General features: G+C 44.9%; 1 protein-coding gene across 5 annotated transcripts in view; it reads right to left on the bottom strand.

Moving 5' to 3' along the window:
• Window positions 1–623: 623 nt before the first annotated feature.
• Window positions 624–20615, bottom strand: part of LOC128136167 (kinesin-like protein KIF2A) — an 89872-nt gene continuing 69880 nt past the window's right edge. For 4 of the 5 annotated variants that reach the window (XM_052775342.1, XM_052775344.1, XM_052775341.1 and 1 more), the window contains 3 exons: window positions 18193–18294; window positions 15717–15852; window positions 624–1024 (listed from right to left, as the gene is read on the bottom strand). In XM_052775342.1, the coding sequence (XP_052631302.1) occupies window positions 939–1024; window positions 15717–15852; window positions 18193–18294 (324 nt within the window). In that variant the 3' untranslated portion in view covers window positions 624–938. The remainder of the gene's footprint in view (window positions 1025–15716; window positions 15853–18192; window positions 18295–20615) is intronic. The other variant, XM_052775345.1, reaches the window with a different exon arrangement.

Here is a 20615-nt window from a genome sequence, read left to right as displayed (position 1 = left end):
AACTATCTGTAAACAACAGTTAATGTACATGTAAGCTTGTCATGCATCAAAAGCCAAATTTTAACAATATGTGAAAGGCCAAGATGTATTTCTTTAGCCAGATGCCTGAATTTTGACAGTTAGCCTATCCATATGCAGAGGTCAGATCGTACCTTTATTCTGATAGCATTATCACACCTTACCACATACCATATATCTGCATTATTCCAAGATACAACTTCCTCAGTACTTAAAACATTACTCTTTATTATACATCAACTAATTTATATTTTTGGGGTTTTTTTTTTATTACAGAGAAAATGTTAGAATTATATAACTATTTTTTATGGTATTCAAATAAACCTAGTTTCCAGATTTTTTACAAGGAGGATGGAATGACCAGCTGTTTGTCCACTCTAACAGCTCTTGCAGTTTCTGCTCAATGGATATGGCACATGCTGTGAAATGCACTACCCACCAAAAAAAAAAAAAAAAAAAAGATAAGTTATGTGAAACCACTAGTGAGGTATGCATGCACACAAACACAATTTATAAACTGCACAGCTGTTCTTTGTAACAAAACTGAACATAGTTAAAAGGAAATACTGTGACTTTTTAATGGCCACAGTTTTACTTCATTATTATAAACATGGCAAATATTTCCAAACATCGAATTCACAATTTGAATAAATGAAATATTTTAAACAAAAAGTGCTTCACAAATCTGAACCCTGCATGGTTGTACTGTCTGGTCTAGAAGCATTTTGTAGACATCATGGGAGCATTTCACACAAAACTGAAAATGTCATTCAGGTGAATAACAAACAGGACATTTCAACAGACATTTCTAATGTTTTTACACTTGCAAGTAGTTGAGTTCTTACAGCCACTGGGTTTTGTAACAAATGTGTGCTACAGCAGTATGGGTTCATAGATTCCTTCAGCAGCAGAGGCCCATTTCAAAGGGTACATGGTCTTTTCGTGTTGATCTGTTTACTGGCCTGTTCCTCCTCTTGAAGAGCTGTCCGGAAAGATTTCACTTCATCTTTAATGAAAAAGACAGAACGAGTACTGATGTGCCTGTGGTCAACACAGATCTTCAAACTAAGCCCTGATGTTCCACATCCTGGCCCTAATACACAACAAAGAACATTACTCCACAAAAATAGCTGATGCTACAAACTACAAGAGGATTGAGATAAGCTTAAATTTAATACTCACCATACAAACAAGTTGCTTAGCAACTTAGTCCCTTCTTAGATGCTACCCTTGTCTCTAGGCAGGATAGATTTGGAAACTGCACAATTGCATTGTGCAGCTCAAGAGGAAAAAGAAATTGTATGATCTCTGGAAGCGAGGTCAGGCTTGGCAGGAAGATTACAGAGCTGTGGTTCGTATACGCAAGGAGAAGACACAAAAGGCCAAAGGTCAATTAGAGTAGAAACTGGCCAGTGTTGTGTCAGACAACAAGAAGGGCTTTTTAAAGTACGGTAATAGCAAGAGGAGGTCTAAAGAAAACATTGGACCGATACTTGTTGGTCATCTGACTAATAGGGATGAAGAAAAAGCGGAGGCATTCCATGCTTTTTTTGCCTCAGTCTTTAATAATACTGACAGACCTTGGGCTGCCTGGTCCCCCGAGTCAGAGGACCACGAGTGCGGGAACAGTGACTTTCCATTTGTGGACACTGAAATTGTAAGGGACCAGCTGTATCAGCTGAATGTTCACAAGTCATTGGGGCCTGATGGGATTCATCCCAGAGTACTGAAGGAGCTAGCGGATGTTATGGCAGGACCCCTCTTGATCATCTACCAAAGGTCTTGGGAGTCTGGGGAGGTCCCTGCTGACTGGAAGCTAGCCAACGTTATTCCAATTTTTAAGAAGGGCATGAGGGAAGACCCAGGAAACTACAGACCTGTTAGTCTAACCTCAGTTCCTGGAAAAAATTATGGAGAAGATTATACTGGGTGCTATTGAAAGGCATTTCAAGGCCACTACAATCATCAGGCACAGTCAACACGGGTTCACAAAGGGAAAGTCCTGTTTAACTAATTTGATATCCTTCTATGATAAGGTCACCTGCCTATTGGATGAAGGGAAGGTGGTGGATGTAGTTTTTCTGGATTTCAGTAAGGCTTTTGATACTGTCCCTCACACTATCCTTCTGGACAAGTTGTCAAAGTGTGAGCTCACAGAATAGAATCATAGAATCATTTAGGTTGGAAAAGACCCTTAAGATCATTGAGTCCAACGGCAAACCTAACAATACCAAGTCCACCACTAAACCATGTCCCTAAGCACCGCGTCTACACATCTTTTAAATACCTCCAGGGATGGTGACTCAACCACTTCCCTGGGCAGCCTGTTCCAATGCTGGACAACCCTTTCGGTGAACAAATTTTTCCTAATATCCAATCTAAACTTCCCCTGGCGCAACTTGAGGCCATTTCCTCTTGTCCTATCGCTTGTTACCTGGGAAAAGAGACCAGTACCCATCTCACTACAACCTCCTTTCAGGTAGTTGTAGAGAGCAATAAGGTCTCCCATCAGCCTCCTTTTCTCCAGACTAGACAACCCCAGTTCCCTCAGCCACTCCTCATAAGACACGTGCTCCAGGCCCCTCACCAGCTTTGTCGCCCGTCTCTGGACACGTTCCAGCACCTCAATGTCTTTCTTGTAGTGAGGGCCCCAAAACTGAACACAGGACTCGAGGTGCGGCCTCACCAGTGCCGAGTACAGGGGGATGATCGCTTCCCTAGTCCTGCTGGCCACACTATTTCTGATACAGGCCAGGATGCTGTTGGCCGCCTTGGCCACCTGGGCACACTGCTGGCTCATGTTCAGCCGGCTGTCGACCAACACACACAGGTCTTTTTCTGCCAGGCAGCTTTCCAGCCACTCTTCCCCAAGCCTGTAGTGCTGCATGAGGTTGTTGTGACCCAAGTGCAAGACCCGGCACTTGGCCTTGTTGAAACTCATACAGTTGGCCTTGGCCCATCGATCCAGCCTGTCCAGATCCCTCTGTAGAGCCTTCCTACCCTCAAGCAGATCAACCCTCCCTCCCAATTTGGTGTCATCCGCAAACTTGCTGAGGGTGCACTCGATCCCCTTGTCCAGCTCATTGATAAAGATATTAAACAGAACTGGCCCCAAAACTGAGCCCTGGGGAACACCACTTCTGAATGGCCGCCAACTGGATTTAACTCCATTCACCACAACTCTTCGGGCCTGGCCATCCAGCCAGTTTTTTACCCAGCAAAGAGAACACCCGTCCAAGCCATGAGCAGCCCGTTTCTCAGGGAGAATGCTGTGGGAAACGGTGTCAAAGGCTTTACTAAAGTCTAGGTAGACAACATCCACAGCCTTTCCCTCATCCACTAAGCGAGTCAACTTGTCATAGAAGGAGATCAGGTTTGTCAAGCAGGACCTGCCTTTCATAAACCCATGCTGACTGGGCCTGATCACATGTTTGTCCTGTACATGCCTGTGGAACGATTGCCGGAGGTGACTTATTGATATGTCCCCCTCTTAAGGGAAGGTAAAACTCCAGGGTGGAATGCGGTGGATATGCAAGCAATATCTGTTCCATAATAATTCCCTAAGCAACATAACCTGCAACCTTAGATGTTAGCAACACCAGGGGAGCTTGGTATGCTGACTAAGAGAAACAACAGGGAGGGTGGAGCGGAGTGGAGACACCGCGGCCAGGCTCTGTGATATCATCGCAGGGATAGGGAACTGGAACTACTGGAACAAGAATGGAAGGTGCCTGCATTGAATCCACTGAAGCAAGGAGGTGAAATAATGGGGGTTCTGTCAATGCTATTGTCTTTTACTTCTGATTTATATCATAAGTGCCCAGTTCTGGAGTAGTGACACGCTAAATCATGCTCTCTGGGTGAACTTTGCTCATTATAATCTCATTATAATACCAAAACACACCTCCATCCCAAAAAACGACCCGCCTCCAAGGTGTGACCACCCCTCACCGAGCATGCGCTCTTGTCCTGGGTTCAGCTGGGATAGAGTTAATTTTTACAGGAACCTGGGAGGGGGCACAGCCGGGGCAGCTGACCTGAACTAGCCAAGGAGCTATTTCATACCATGTGACATCATGCTCAGTATATAAATGGGGAGCGGGCTGGGGGGGGCTTTCTCAGCTTTTGGTGGGGGAAGTGGCGGAGCGTCGGGTTCCGGGTGGCGAGCAGTTGCACTGTGCATCACTCCTTTTGTATATTCTTTTATTAGTACTGTTGTTGTTGCTGTAACTTCTCTGCTTGTGTTGTCCCAGTAAATTGTCCTTATCTCAGCCCACGAGGTTCCGGTTTTTTTTCCTTTTCTCCTTTCTGATTCTCCTCCCCATCCCCCCGGAGGGGGGCGGGAGGAGTGAGCGAGCGGCTGCGTGGTCCTTTGTTACCGGCTGGGCTGAAACCACGACAGTCCTTTTTGGCGCCCAACGTGGGGCAAGAAGGGTTGAGATAACGACAGATCTAGCCAGAGCATGTTGAAACAAATTTGTCATATGCATTTCTTATATTAGATAAATGGATGTTAGTCACAATGTTGATTCATTTGTTTACATGGTGGCGTTTTGTAAGTTCTTATATGCTCTATGTATTGCCTGTAGTTACGTTTCTCACCTCTGGGAGAGTGATTGGGATTATCATTTTTGCTGTACTGGGCAATGTCGACTTGTGAAATGATTACATCACTGGTCACGAGGTTAAGCTGGTATCTGTATGAGGCAGTGATATCATTTCCATACTTCGGGCACCTTCTATCGGATTTTATTGGTAATTACACTCACTCCATGGGGAAGTTAGGGGGGGATACTTCCCCCCGTCCGTTCGCCTCCCTTCTCTCCTTCCGACTAATTACAACAGCTTTTGAGAATTTTGAATATCCTTGGGATGCGCAAGCCAGTGTGCTGTTAGTGCTATGCCCCTGAATATATTTCAGGTCTTGTTTAGGGCTGCAAAAAGGCTCTTTAAGAGTACCACCCAGAGATCTGCCCCAAAGCTGGATATTCATGGGTGGCACGGCATGTGGGAGGATATGGGCAGGTATCTAGAGAACTTCTCACCTCCAGTGGCTTGGAAGTTCACTCCCGAACAACTACAGAACCCTCATGAAGTGGTAGAATATTTGAAAGGAAAATGCTGTGGCTATTCCAAAGACGTACAAGTCACTGCACTGTGCTGGGCCCTGGCCAGTATCTACTAAACACTGCTTGATATTAGGCAGCACCCTCAGGGGGAAGAGAGGGAAAACAGAGCGACAGGCACCGTGGCTACCCCGACCCCGGCGACAGGTACTGCAGCTAAACCAGAGAACCAACCTGTGCCAGTATCAGTCGCCCCTGTACGGAAAAAGAAACATACAAAGAAATCAGTTGGCTTAGTGAGAGATGAAAGTGAACCAGGGTCATCACAAGAACAGGAGGAAGAGGCAGAACCTGAAATAATCACCCGATCTCTATCCCTGAGTTGCGCGACACACGAAAAGATTTTGGCCGCCACCCAGGCAAGCACATTGTTACCTGGCTGCTCCAATGCTGGGATAATGGGGCCAAGTAGTTTGGAATTAGAGGGTAAGGAAGCCAAGCAGTTGGGATCCCTGTCTAGGGAAGGGGGCATCGACAAGGCGATTGGGAGAAAAACACAAGTCCTCAGCCTCTGGAGGCGACTTCTGTCAGGTGTAAAGGAAAGATACCCCTTCAAGGATGAAGTTACATGTCACCAAGGCAAGTGGACCACCATGGAGAGAGGTATCCAGTACCTGAGGGAATTAGCCATGCTGGAGGTGATTTATAATGATCCAGAAAATGCACAGTCACCCACAGATCCAGATGAAGTCCAATGCACACAACCAATGTGGCGGAAGTTTCTATGAAGTGCACCACCGACCTATGCCAACTCATTGGCAGTAATGTCCTGGAAAGAAGGCTATGGACAAACGGTGGATGAACTGGCTGTCCAACTCCAGCAATACGAAGGAAGTCTCTCTTCCTCCCTACGGGCCTGTGTCTCGGCTGTAGAGGAATTGTCCCGGGAGTTCCAGCAATTCAAAGTGGATATGTCCTCCTCCCCACCTGTACAGGCCTGCATCGCAGCTATTGGGAGTAAGCACTCCTCTGCCCAAGAGAGAGGAGAGAGAAAGTACACACGACGGGCTAACCTGTGGTTTTACCTGCGTGACCATGGAGAGGACATGAGGAAGTGGGATGGAAAACCTACCTCAGTCCTGGATGCACGGGTACGGGAGTTGCAAGAAAAAGCAATCAGAAAAGAGGATTCTTCTTGGAAAAATGCCGCTCCAGTTTCCCGTGAGCAGTCCCCCAGGCAGAGTAGAAGGGCTGATCTCATTTCTGATCCTCTTGAAGGGACTTCTGATTCACGTGTGCGAAAAGTGAGTAACGGACACTCTAACCAGGATTAGAGGGGCCCTGCCTCCAGCCAGGTGGAGGAAAGGGATAACCGGGTCTACTGGACAGTGTGGATTCGATGGCCTGGCACATCAGACCCACAGGAATATAAGGCTCTAGTAGACACTGGTGCACAATGCACCCTAATGCCATCAAGTTATAAAGGGGCAGAACCCATCTGTATCTCTGGTGTGACAGGGGGATCCCAAGAGCTAACTATATTGGAAGCTGAAGTGAGTCTAACTGGGAATGAATGGCAGAAACACCCCATTGTGACTGGCCCAGAGGCCCCGTGCATCCTTGGCATAGACTGTCTCACGAGGGGGTATTTCAAGGACCCAAAAGGGTACCGTTAGGATCTTTGGTATAGCTGCATTGGAGACGGAGGAGATTGAACAGCTGTCTACCCTGCCTGGTCTCTCTCAAGACCCTTCGGTTGTGGGGTTGCTGAAGGTTGAAGAACAACAGGTGCCAATTGCTACCACGACGGTGCACCGGTGGCAATATCGCACCAACCGAGACTCCCTGATTCCCATCCATAAGCTGATTTGCCAATTGGAGAGCCAAGGAGTGATCAGCAAGACTCACTCACCCTTTAATAGTCCCATATGGCCCGTGCAGAAATCTAATGGGGAGTGGAGACTAACAGTAGATTATCGTGGGCTGAATGAAGTCATGCCACCGCTGAGTACTGCTGTGCCAGATATGTTAGAACTTCAGTACGAACTGGAATTAAAGGCAGCTAAGTGGTACGCCACAATTGACATTGCTAATGCATTTTTCTCCATTCCTTTGGCAGCAGAGTGCAGGCCACAGTTTGCTTTCACTTGGAGGGGTGTCCAGTACACCTGGAATCAATTGCCCCAGGGGTGGAAACACAGCCCCACCATTTGCCATGAACTGATCCAGGCTGCACTGGAAAAAGGTGAAGCTCCGGAACACCTGCAATACATTGCTGACATCATCGTATGGGGCAACACGGCAGAAGAAGTTTTTGAGAAAGGGAAGAAAATAATCCAAATTCTTTTGAACGCTGGTTTTGCCATAAAAGAAAGTAAGGTCAAGGGACCTGCACAGGAGATCCAGTTCTTAGGAATAAAATGGCAAGATGGGCGTCGTCAGATCCCAATGGATGTGATCAACAAAATAGCAGCTATGTCCCCACCAAGCAATAAAAAGGAAACACAGGCTTTCTTAGGTGGTGTGGGCTTTTGGAGAATGCATATTCCAAATTACAGTCTGATTGTAAGCCCTCTCTACCAAGTTACCCGGAAGAAGAACGATTTTAAATGGGGCCCTGAACAACGACAAGCCTTTGAACAAATTAAACGGGAGATTGTTCATGCAGTAGCCCTTGGGCCAGTTGGGGCAGGACAAGATGTTAAAAATGTGCTCTATACTGCAGCTGGGGAGAATGGCCCTACCTGGAGCCTCTGGCAGAAAGCACCTGGGGAGACCTGAGGCCGACCCCTGGGGTTTTGGAGTCGGGGATATCAAGGATCCGAGGCTTACTGTACTCCAACTGAAAAAGAGATATTGGCAGCATATGAAGGAGTTGGAGCTGCCTCAGAAGTGGTTGGTACTGAAGCACAGCTCCTCTTATAACCCTGACTGCCGGTGCTGGATGTTCAAAGGGACGGTCTCCTCTACACATCATGCAGCTGATGTCACGTGGAGTAAGTGGGTTGCACTGATCACACAATGGGCTCGCATAGGAAACCCCAGTCGCCCAGGAATTGTGGAAAAGTGATCATGGACTGGCCAGAAGGCAAAGATTTTGGAATGTTGCCAGAGGAGGAGGTGACACGTGCTGAAGAGGTCCCGCTGTATAATAAACTGCCAGAAAATGAGAGGCAATATGCCCTGTTCACTGATGGGTCCTGTCGCATTGTGGGAAAACATCGGAGGTGGAAGGCTGCTGTATGGAGTCCTACACGACAAGTCGCAGAAACTGCTGAAGGAGAAGGTGAATTGAGTCAGTTTGCAGAGGTGAAAGCCATCCAGCTAGCATTAGACATTGCTGAAAATGTGGCCAGTGCTCTATCTCTATACTGACTCATGGATGGTGACAAATGCCCTGTGGGGGTGGTTACAGCAATGGAAGCAGAGCAACTGGCAGCGCAGAGGTAAACCCATTTGGGCTGCCGCACTGTGGCAAGATATTACTGTTCGGCTAGAGAAGCTAGTGGTAAAAGTACGTCATGTAGATGCTCATGTACCCAAGAGTCGGGCCACTGAAGAACATCAAAACAACCAGCAGGTGGATCAGGCTGCTAAGATTGAAGTGGCTCAGGTGGACCTGGACTGGCAACATAAGGGTGAGCTATTTATGGCTCTGTGGGCCCATGATACCTCTGGCCATCAGGGAAGAGATGCAACATATAGATGGACTTGTGATCGAGGGGTGGACTTGACCATGGACATTGTCGCACATGTTATCCATGAATGTGAAACCTGTGCTGCAAATAAGCAAGGCAAGCGGCTGAAGCCCCTGTGGTATGGAGGGCGATGGATGAAATATAAATATGGGGAGGCCTGGCAGATTGACTATATCACACTCCCACGAACCCGTCAAGGCAAGTGCCATGTGCTTACAATGGTGGAAGCAACCACCGGATGGTTGGAAACATATCCTGTGTCCCATGCCACTGCCCAGAACAGTATCCTGGGCCTTGAAGAACAAGTTTTATGGCAACACGGCACCCCAGAAAGAATCGAGTCGGACAACGGGACTTACTTCCAAAACAACCTCATAGACACCTGGGCCAAAGAACATGACATTGAGTGGGTATATCATATCCCACATGGGATGGCCCATCGACTAAGGGAATGCTATTTGTGTAGGGGGGTGTCCATATACATATATATATATAAAAAAATAGGACAAGGAAAGTGGTGGTGATTAATTGGAAAATGTAGGATCTGGGCATGATGTAGATGGTACAGAATAAGGGGTAGATAATGTCCTGGGTTCAGATGGGATAGAGTTAATTTTCACAGTTAATTTTTTGACCTGCTAGCCACACTTCTTTTGATGCAGCCCAGGATGCGAGTGGCTTTCTCGGTTGCGAGCACACATTGCTGTCTCATATTCAGTTTTTCATCCACCAGTACCCTCAAGTCCTTCTCCGCAGGGCTGCTCTCAATCCACTCATTGCCCAGCCTGTATCCATGTTTGGGATTGCCCTGACCCATGCGCAGGACCTTGCACTTGGCCTTGTTGAACTTCAGGAGGTTCACACAGGCCCACCTCTCTAGCCTGTCAAGGTCCCTCTGGATGGCATTCCTTCCCTCTAGAGTATCAACCACACCACTCAGCTTGGTGTCACCTGCAAATGGAGCTTGGCGGAGCTCATAGAGAGGGCTTTAAACTAGGTTTGAAGTGGGAAGGGGATAAAACTAGGCTCACCAGCGATGAGCCTAGGGGTGGCATGCCAATGTTAGGGGTGGAATCGATAGGCCAGCTCAAGTGCACCTACGCCAATGCACGCAGCATGGGCAATAAACAGGAGGAGCAGGAAGCCATCGTGCAGCAGGATAGCTATGATTTAGTCGCCATCACAGAAACATGGTGGGATGACCCACATGACTGGAGTGCTGCAATGGATGGCTATAAGCTCTTCAGAAGGGATAGGCAAGGAAGGAGAGGTGGTGGGGTGGCTCTCTATGTTAGGGAGTGTTTCGATTGTACAGAGCTCCACGATTGTGATGATAAGGTCAAGTGCTTATGGGTAAGGATGAGGGGGAAGGCCAACAAGGCAGATATTGTGCTGGGAGTCTGTTATAGACTGCCCAACCAGGTTGAAGAGACAGATGAAACATTCTACAAGTGGCTGGCAGTAGTCTCACAATCGTGTGCCCTTGTTCTCGTGGGGGACTTCAACTTTCTGGATGTCTGCTGGAAATACAACACAGCAGAGAGCAAACATTCTAGGAGGTTCCTGGAGCGTGTGGAAGATAACTTCCTGACACAGCTGGTAGGTGAGTCTACCAGGGGAGGAGCCTCACTAGACCTACTGTTTACAAACAGGGAAGGACTGGTGGGAGATGTGGTAGCTGGAGGTTGTCTTGGGCTTAGTGACCATGAAATGATAGAATTCTCAATTCTTGGTGAGGTAAGGAAGGGGTCAGCAAAACCACCACTATGGACTTCCGGAGGGCAAACTTTGGCCTGTTCAGGACACTGGTTGAGAGAGTCCCTTGGGAGACAGTCCTGAAGGGCAAAAGGGTCCAGGAAGGCTGGACATTCTTCAAGAAGGAAGCCTTAAAGGCTCAGGAGCAGGCTACTCCCATGCACCGCAAGACGAACCATCAGGGAAGACAACTGGCCTGGCTGAACAGGGAGATTTTGCTGGGACTCGGAGAAAAAAAAGAAGAGTTTACCATCTTTGGAAGAAAGGGCAGGCAACTCAGGAAGAGAACAGGGATCTTGTTAAGTCATGCAGAGAGAAAATTAGAAAGGCAAAAGCTCAGGTAGAACTCAGTCTGGCCACTGTCATAAGAGATAACAAAAAATGTTTTTACAAATACGTTAACAACAAAAAGAGAGCCAAGGAGAATATCCATTCTCTATTGGATGCAGAGGGGGACACTGCCACCAAATATGAGGAAAAGGCTGAGGGGAGACCTTATCACTCTCTTCAACTATCTGAAAGGAGGTTGTAGTGAGGTGGGTACTGGTCTCTTCTATCAAGTAACTAGCGATAGGACGAGAGGAAATGGCCTCAAGTTTCGCCAGGGGAGGTTTAGATTGGATATTAGGAAATATTTCTTTACTGAAAGGGTTGTCAGGCATTGGAACAGGCTGCCCAGGGAAGTGGTGGAGTCACCATCCCTGGAGGTGTTCAAAAAACACGTAGACGTGGCACTTCAGGACATGGTTTAGTGGGCATGGTGGTGTTGGGTTGATGGCTGGACTTGATGATCTTAGGGGTCTTTTCCAAACTTAATGATTCGATTCAATTCGATTCTATGCTATTCTATTCTAACTTGCTGAGGGTGCACTCGATCCCACTGTCCATGTCCCCGACAAAGATGTTAAATAATACTGGTCCCAATACGGACCCCTGAGGGACACCACTCGTCACTGGTCTCCACCCAGACATCGAGCCATTGACCACAACTCTTTGAGTGCGACCATCCAGCCAATTCCTTATCCACCGAGTGGTCCACCCATCAAATCCATGTCTCTCTATTTTAGAGACAAGGATGTTGTGCGGGACAACTTTTCTATGAATGTGAAAAGCATTTGTGATTAAATTTTGGAAGTAAATAGATAAATGCATCATTCATTTATTTCATCGTAACTAGCACAAGAATGGGGGAAACCTGAGAAAGGAAGTATGGCATCCTATCCTATTTCTATCCCCCCATTCCCCGGTAATATGCCCAAGAATGGGCAGAAGGAAACCAAAATGATAGCATTAAAAAGTCAGCCCTAAAGTGACAGGAATAAAAGCTGAAATATTCAGTGACCATTATGTGCCATGAGCATAACGCAGAATTACTGGGAGAAAGAATATTTGACTTAACAGTTCTTCCTTCCTGTAAAGCTATACATATATCATGCTGCCTGTAAAGATGCAAGGATGTCTTAGATATCCTTTACCTCCAGTATTTTGTTTCAAAAGCAGTATCTAATAAGTTCTGGAAGAACAGGGAGTCACCTAAACTGTTTTTTCACTGCTGGTGTCTCAAATTGTCTTTTCCTGAAGAGGAAGCCATCATCCATAAGAAGCAAAGGAATGTACATCTAATTCTTTGCTAAAGTATACTGGTGCCAATACATGCTTACAAGGCAAGCAGGCCACATCCAATTTTCTTGATGTATTCTTTTAACTTACAGCAGGTACTCAGACTGAGTAAAAAGTAAAATTTTATCTTATAAGGAGTTTTCTAACACAGATTAAAAAAACCAACCACCAACCCACACTTGAATTTTTACCAGTATAGCATCTCTGCTGGAATCCAAATACAGAAACTGAAATGAAAAATTCATCATGCAATGGATGGCTATAAGCTCTTCAGAAGGGATAGGCAAGGTAGAAGAGGTGGTGGGGTGGCTCTCTATGTTAGGGAATGTTTTGACTGTACAGAGATACACGATTCTGATGACAAGGTGGAGTGCTTATGGGTGAGGATGAGAGGGAAAGCCAATAAGGCAGATATTGTGCTGGGAGTCTGTTATAGACCATCCAACCAGGTTGAAGAGACAGATGAATCGTTCTACAAGCGGCTGGCAGTAGTCTCAGAATCGTGTGCCCTTGTCCTTGTGGGGGACTTTAACTTTCCAGACATCTGCTGGAAATACAACACAGCAGTGAGTAAACAATCTAGGAGGTTCCTGGAGTGTGTGGAAGATAACTTCTTGACACAGCTGGTGAGTGAGCCAACCAGGGGAGGAGCCTTGCTAGATCCATTGTTTACGAACAGGGAAGGATTGGTGGGAGGTGTGATGGTTGGAGGCCGTCTTGGGCTTAGTGACCATGAGATGATAGAATTTTCAATTCTTGGTGAGGCAAAGAAGGTGGTCAGCAAAACCACCACTATGGACTTCCGGAGGGCTAACTTTGGCCTCTTCAAGGCACTGGTTGAGAGAGTCCCTTGGGAGACGGTCCTGAAGGGCAAAGGGGTCCAGGAGGGATGGACATTCTTTAAAAAGGAAATCTTAATGGCTCAGGACCAGGCTATTCCCATGTGCCGCAAGTCGAACCGCCGAGGAAAACGACCGGCCTGGCTGAATGGGGAGCTTTTGCTAGGACTTAAGAAAAAAAGGAGAGTTTATCATCTCTGGAAGAAAGGGCGGGCAACTTGGGAGGAGTACAAGGATCTTGTTAGATCATACAGAGAGAAAATTAGAAAGGCAAAAGCTCAGCTAGAACTAAATCTGGCCACTATCGTAAGGGACAACAAAAAATGTTTTTACAAATATGTTAACAGTAAAAAGAATCCCAAGGAGAATATCTTTCCTTTAATGGATACAGAAGGGAACGTAGCAACCAGTGATGAGGAAAAGGCCGAGGTACTTAATGCCTTCTTTGCCTCAGTCTTTAGTAGTGAGTCCAGTCATCCTCAGGGTACTCCACCCCCTGAGCTGGAAGGTAAGGATGAAGAGCATAACATACCCCCCTTAATCCAGGAGGAATTAGTTAGGGACCTGCTACGCCATCTGGACACTCACAAATCTATGGGACCTGATGGGATCCATCCAAGAGTACTGAGGGAACTGGCAGAGGTCCTTGCCAAGCCACTCTCTATCATCTATCAGCGTTCCTGGTCAACAGGGGAGGTCCCAGAGGACTGGAGGCTTGCCAATGTGACTCCCATTTACAAGAAGGGTCGGAGGGAGGATCTGGGGAACTACAGGCCTGTCAGCCTGACCTCAGTACCGGGGAAGATTATGGAACGGTTTGTCTTGAAAGCACTCACATGGCAACTCCAGGATAAGAGGGGGATCAGGCCCAGTCAGCATGGGTTTACGAAAGGCAGGTCCTGCTTGACCAACCTGATCTCCTTCTATGACCAGGTGACCCGCCTAGTGGATGAGGGAAAGGCTGTGGATGTTATTTTCCTAGACTTCAGCAAGGCCTTTGACACTGTCTCTCATGGCATACTCCTTGAGAAGCTGGCGTCTTGTGGCCTGGATAAGTGCACTATTCACTGGGTGAAAAACTGGCTGGATGGCCGAGTCCAGAGGGTAGTGGTGAATGGGGTGAAATCCAGTTGGTGGCGGGTCATGAGTGGTGTTCCCCAGGGCTCGGTGTTGGGCCCTGTTCTGTTTAATATCTTTATTGATGATTTGGATGAGGGGATTGAGTGCACCCTCAGCAAGTTTGCAGACGACACCAAGTTGGGAGGCAGGGTCGATCTGCTTGAGGGTAGGGAGGCTCTACAAAGAGATCTGGACAGGCTGGATCAATGGGCTGAGGCCAATCGTATGAGATTCAACAAGGCCAAGTGCCGGGTCCTGCACTTGGGTCACAACAACCCCATGCAGCGCTACAGGCTTGGGGAAGAGTGGCTGGAAAGCTGCCCAGCAGAGAAAGACCTGGGGGTGCTGGTTGACAGCCAGCTGAATGTGAGCCAGCAGTGTGCCCAGGTGGCCAAGAAGGCCAATCGCATCCTAGCCTGTATCAGGAACAGTGTGGCCAGCAGGAACAGGGAGGTTGTTGTTCCCCTGTACTCGGCACTGGTGAGGCCGCACCTCGAGTCCTGTGTTCAGTTTTGGGCCCCTCACTACAAGAAAGACATTGAGCTGCTAGAGTGTGTCCAGAGGAGAGCAACCAAGTTGGTGAGGGGCCTTGAGCACAAGTCTTATGAGGAGCGGCTGAGGGATCTGGGGTTGTTCAGTCGAGAAAAGAGGAGGCTGAGGGGAGACCTTATCGCTCTCTACAACTACCTGAAAGGGAGTTGTAGTGAGGTGGGTGTTGGTCTCTTCTGTCAGGTGGCTGGAGATAGGACAAGAGGAAATGGCCTCAAGTTGAGGCAAGGGAGATTTAGGTTAGATATTAGGAAAAATTTTTTTACTGAGAGGGTTGTCAAACATTGGAACAGGCTGCCCAGGGAAGTGGTTGAGTCACCATCCCTGGAGGTATTCAAAAAGCGAGTGGACAGGGTACTCCAGGGCATGGTTTAGGGGGCATGGTTAATGGTTGGACTCGATGATCTTGAAGGTCTTTTCCAACTGAAATGATTCTATGATCTCCATGAGGTACCAAGCTGACATGCTGATTTTAGAAGACAAGTGGAAGAGTCAATTTTGGGAACTACAAATTATCTGCAGTTTCTTTTTCAACAAAGAAAGGCTGACAAAATTCTGACAGAAAGGCTGCTGAGGAAAAAAGTAGGCTAACAGCCAAGCTACTCAGCGCTTGATGCTACTCTTATGCACAGACTGAAAAACAACAGCAGGCTCCCTGCTACACTACGGAGTGCAATAGAGCAGGAACTGGGAGTTCTTACTACTTTTTCCTCATTGCATTATCTTCTTTTTTCATACAGTTCTTTTGGATTTTCTTTTTCCTTCCTGTATTGTTTTGGAACAAATTAAAAAAAAAACAACAAAGTTGCAGGATCAAGTTTATACTTCCTGGAGGTAAAGCAGAGACTCTTCCTTTGAACTAGGATGAACTGAACACAGATGTGAACGTGTTCTTAGGCAGCAGAATAAATGTTCCTTCCACAGAACATTACAGGACAGCATAAGGTGAAAGAAGACCACAAAACATAACCACACTTTTTTTTCTCCTCATTATTACTGCAAGTCTCCATGGCATATGAAAATGCACACAAAAGTGATTAAAAGCAATCTACCTCTAAGTTCGGTCAGAATATCAATTTTTTGCTCTAGAATTGCTTCAAGTTGGGTAGCATAAGAATCCACATCATAGTCTACTTCTTCTGTCATCTCAAGAAGAGCTTTTTCATCTTCCAGCCATCTAATAGTTTTCTAGATAAAAGTTAAAAAAACCCCAACTAAATACATTAACAGTTTCAAGACAAGTTTCAAGACAAAGAGCTGAATTACTCCTTTTCTCAACATGACCACACTTTTACTGTCTAGTCACCTCACTATAACAGATTTCAATCCTAAAATGAATCCTTATTCCTAATTCAGCAAAATTGTATGTTTTCTACATAGTTTAACTCCAGTGGTCATACCAGCAACAGATAAAACCCAGCTACCCCAGTTCTCTTCAAATTCAGAACATTAGGTGGTTGTAAAGCTAAGAAACTCAGAACTTTACATCATGGTTATATCCCCTTAGGCAGGTATCAAACTTTGAAGCCAGGCTTCAATTTTAAGTATGGGCTGGTTGCCACTGACTATAATCACAGTATCATTACTATAGTCAAGGAGCCAAGATAATTCTGTCCATACTCAAAACCAGTTTTGAGAAAAGCTGTATAAAAGAAGAGCTATTTTAAGCTCTGTATTGCATGAGCTAACTCCCCAGACAGATAAGAGTACTGTAAAAGTTGGTTAAAGCAGCTCTTCGGCATCTTTGCACTCTGAATATTACAAAAAAAAAAAGAGGGGGAAAAAAAGAAAAAAGTCTTGCAGCAAAGAAGAATGCAACCAGGAGCTTAAAGCTTACAGAACCATGCAAAGTTGTGATCAGGAGAACTGATCACATTGGAAATGCTTTGATTTAAAAAAAAAAAGAAAGCAGATGACAGTTCTAGGCATGCTGGGCCTGAAATACTAAAATTAAGTCTTTCCCTCTGTGCTCAGTAGTCCAAGTAATATTGAAAGCATAGTCCAAACCCCATGTATGTTTTGTTGGCTTTCAGGACAGATGGAGCTCACATTGGGATACGATTCATCTCATCTAATGTAAACTCATATATCCAAGAAACAAAGGAAGACCAACACCTCTAGAGCACAATTCATTCAGTTGATCTATTTTAGACATTTTTGTTAGGATAGGATGTTTTGTATCCCAGAATCAACAGATTCCAGGAGAAAGCTGACAGAAGATGACTTCTGCGTGTTACAGCTTGTAGATTTTGTATTGGTGCAGCCCATCTCCACCCACGGCATAAACTAACAAGCCACGCTGCGAACAAAGGGAGCTGAGGCTCAGACACATTTCCTTCTAATGACTGCTGTGAGGAGCAGTAATCTCCAGCGTAAGGCCAGATGGACACACAGAGGCAGTAACATCTTTAACTAATGCAGCTTGTTTCTCCAGAAGTTGCAAGCATTAGGACACAGCTACAGCCTATGGCATAAGACTTTCACGCTTCTGCATGTTTTACTTCAGGGCTAATGTTTCATAATAACTAAATCTCTACACCTGTTGTAAAATGTGTTATTTAGCATCCTACTGTATTACATGAACACACATCAATGTTCCACTAAGTTAGATGCCTAAACTGAGGTGTGTGTATTCCCTACAGGTTTAATGCAGCAGATGTGCCAAATGGACAGCCTGCCTAAAGACTCTAAGGTTATGAACAGAAGCAACTCACATTTCCTTCTGAAAACTAGTAACTCATTATTACAATTTATTTTCTGAATGTAAAAGGCTCTGCGGCGCTGACCAGCATTACACTGTGTGGGCAGTATTCCTTCCAAAGACCCTGACTAATAGCAAGTGAAAACCTTTATGTATCTGTAAAAAGGAAGCAAACAGGCAGTTAGAAATATATTTGTTTCTTCTGGATCTCAGTATCTCAGAGGAAGATGTCACAGAAGGATATTTAAAGGAGATACTTGGAGGGAGTATCGCAATATCTTAGAGGGAGATGACCAAACAGAAATTGTGCTTATAGAGACATTACTATATAGAGACATTACTATTAATTGCCAGCTTCAGCATATGAATATTGGCATAGATTAGACAGTGAAATTGAAAATTTCAAGACCAATCTGAGTAAGCTCCCTGCAACTAGAAAAAACAGTCACTAATGCTGGAAAAGGACTAACACAAAAAATACAGTAAATAGTTAAAATAGTAAAAAGAAAATAGCAACTTTTCTTACAATGAACACAGTCTATTTAGGAATGTTTGTTGAGAAGAAAAGGAAAATTTTACTTAATTTCTGGGATAGTAGAAAAATATGCTTCTCTTTCATCATGGGGACAAAGATTAATGGTTATGGGATCTAAACATCTGTTCCTATTTGTTTGCTACAATGGGCTTAGTGTAATAAAACGATTTAGAAATCTCTGACAGCAGCGGAATGACCAGATGATATCCTACATCTTCAAGAGTATGCACTTTCACTGGGAAAAACTGAATTCCTGGGTTAGGATAAAACAAAGTAGAGCTCCATCTTTTACCTGGAAGACAGCCCTGTGGTCTTCTACTACTTGCTCTTCCATTTCTACCATTTGTGACACAGCTTCATGGAAAGTAAACAACTGTGGAGAAACTTCCTCTTCCTAAAAACAATAGTTAAGCTTGTTAGTCTGGAAAGAACTGTGGCTACAGGAAATATATTGAATGTGATCCATCACAGAACATGAAAAGAAATATGCAGAAAGCAGAACCTGTCAAAAATAGAACTTAATACTTCTAACAAGAAATGAGTGGAGAGGGTAATAAATTCAAAATGTTCACAGAGTTAAATTTAATTCATATTCATTAAAAATTTCCAGCCACTAATCCTAGTGAATACTGGAAAACAGAATATTCCACATGAAAACAAAACAAGTTAAAATAGTGGGAGGAGGAAGTCACAAGGGAAGAATACTAATTTCTAGTAGGATTTAACACCTACAGAAAACTCATTTTCCATCAGGGCTTTTTGTTGTGCATACCGCAATAGACAGACAACAATTTTCAAAACAGAGAACAGCAATTACATTCAATACATTTCAGGAAACCAAAATTAAATTAATCCTTTGGAAAAAAAAGTGGAATAAATGTAAAGTGAAAAAACTAAAAAGTATGTAGTGATTAATACATTAGAAGAATGCACAACATGGATTCACAAACTGGGACAAACAGGACCTCTTTAGACATAAATAGTTAAAAATCAAAGGAGAAAGTGCTAGGTAGGCTGCAATTAATGTTTTAGCAAGACAGTATGCTTCCTTATACCATGCCTTTAAAATCTTTTTAAAAACACATTGTAAAGCTTAATTGAATTCCACATGAACAACGAAAAAGTATGATATGAAAGGATATCTGGCTGGAAGGACTGTCCAGTAGGAAGCTCTAGGAATCACTAGCATGTTCTTATAAAATAGAGACCTGGAAGAAGAGCCAGTTACTAAAATGAGAAATACAGCAAACACCATGAAGAGGTATTTGAGAAGGCAGAGTTTTGAGAAAAATCAGTTAGGGTAGTAAGGATTTTTCTTTTCTATTTTTCATCAGCATTTTCACAAACCAAGTTTTAATCCCTGTTGAACATTTAAGGAACCAGGTCTAGAGCTGCTAATCAGCAGTGAGGGAAAAATGCCCTTTAGAAGATGCCTCTCAGTCCCAGCTCTCCACTCATGCAGCCCAGGGAGACATCCTGGGAACATGATGTGGCTCTCTCTCAAACATTGCTCTGGGGTTTCACTCCCTGAAAATCAGGATGTTGGGAAGAGGAATGATGGGTAACCAGATTTCTAAATGCAGAGAAAGGCAAACTCGCTTGAAACAGGTATTGCATGCAGGGAAAGTAATGGTCAAAAACAAGAGTGTTAAATAAAATGGACGCATTTCCCAGGCTACTTTAACTACCTAGCCAGAGATGAAGCTATACTGGAAAAAATGCACACTAAAAAACGTGAGACCCTAGAGCAGACCCTGCCTAGACATTAAAAGCCCTAATCAGCAAGGAAGATAAAGTAGAACATCCTCCTCTCATCCTTCAAGGAACCTTTTTTTTTTGTGTATGGGAATGAACATAATATCATAAAGTGAAAAGGTGAAGGGGCATGCTGTATCTACTTAATGATATTGCTATAAATACACATTACTCTGGATTTGTTCTGCCACTGTATTTATCATCATCTCTTTCCAAGTGTGGAATAATTGCTGGAGGTGACTTATCGATATGACACCCCACCTCCCCCTTAAGGGAAGGTAAACCTCCAGGGTGGAATGCAGTGGATATGCAAGCAATATCTGTTCCATAATAATTCCCTAAGCAACATAACCTGCAACCTTAGATGTTAGCAACACCAGGGGAGCTTGGTATGCTGACTAAGAGAAACAACAGGGAGGGTGGAGCAGAGTGGAGACACCGCGGCCAGGCTCTGTGATATCGCTGCAGGGATGGGGAACTGGAACTACTGGAACAAGAATGGAAGGTGCCTGCATTGAATCCACTGAAGCAAGGAGGTGAAATAATGGGGGTTTTGTCAATGCTATTGTCTTTTACTTCTGATTTATATCATAAGTGCCCAGTTCTGGAGTAGTGACACGCTAAATCATGCTCTCTGGGTGAACTTTGCTCATTATAATCTCATTATAATACCAAAACACACCTCCATCCAAAAAACTACCCGCCTTCAAGGTGCGACCGCCCCTCACTGAGCATGCGCTCTGAATTTTCTCTAGCATATACCTTTAAAAGCAAAGAGAGAGAACTTTATACCAATCAAAGTAAAGGTATGTATGACTAGAGTCACTCAAGCTCCACCTAAAAATAAGAAAATATAAAAGGGCTTAAGGGAGGAGGAATGTTAGGGAAGATACCACCATAGACAAGTCAGGAGGACAGCGCTGACTTCTGGGATCAGTCAACGGGCTGAACCTCTCTTCC

The sequence above is a fragment of the Harpia harpyja genome, chromosome W (assembly GCF_026419915.1).
Source record: "Harpia harpyja isolate bHarHar1 chromosome W, bHarHar1 primary haplotype, whole genome shotgun sequence".
Taxonomy (NCBI): domain Eukaryota; kingdom Metazoa; phylum Chordata; class Aves; order Accipitriformes; family Accipitridae; genus Harpia; species Harpia harpyja.
Note: the sequence above shows the minus strand (reverse complement) of the source record. Positions and strands in the feature narration are given on the sequence as shown.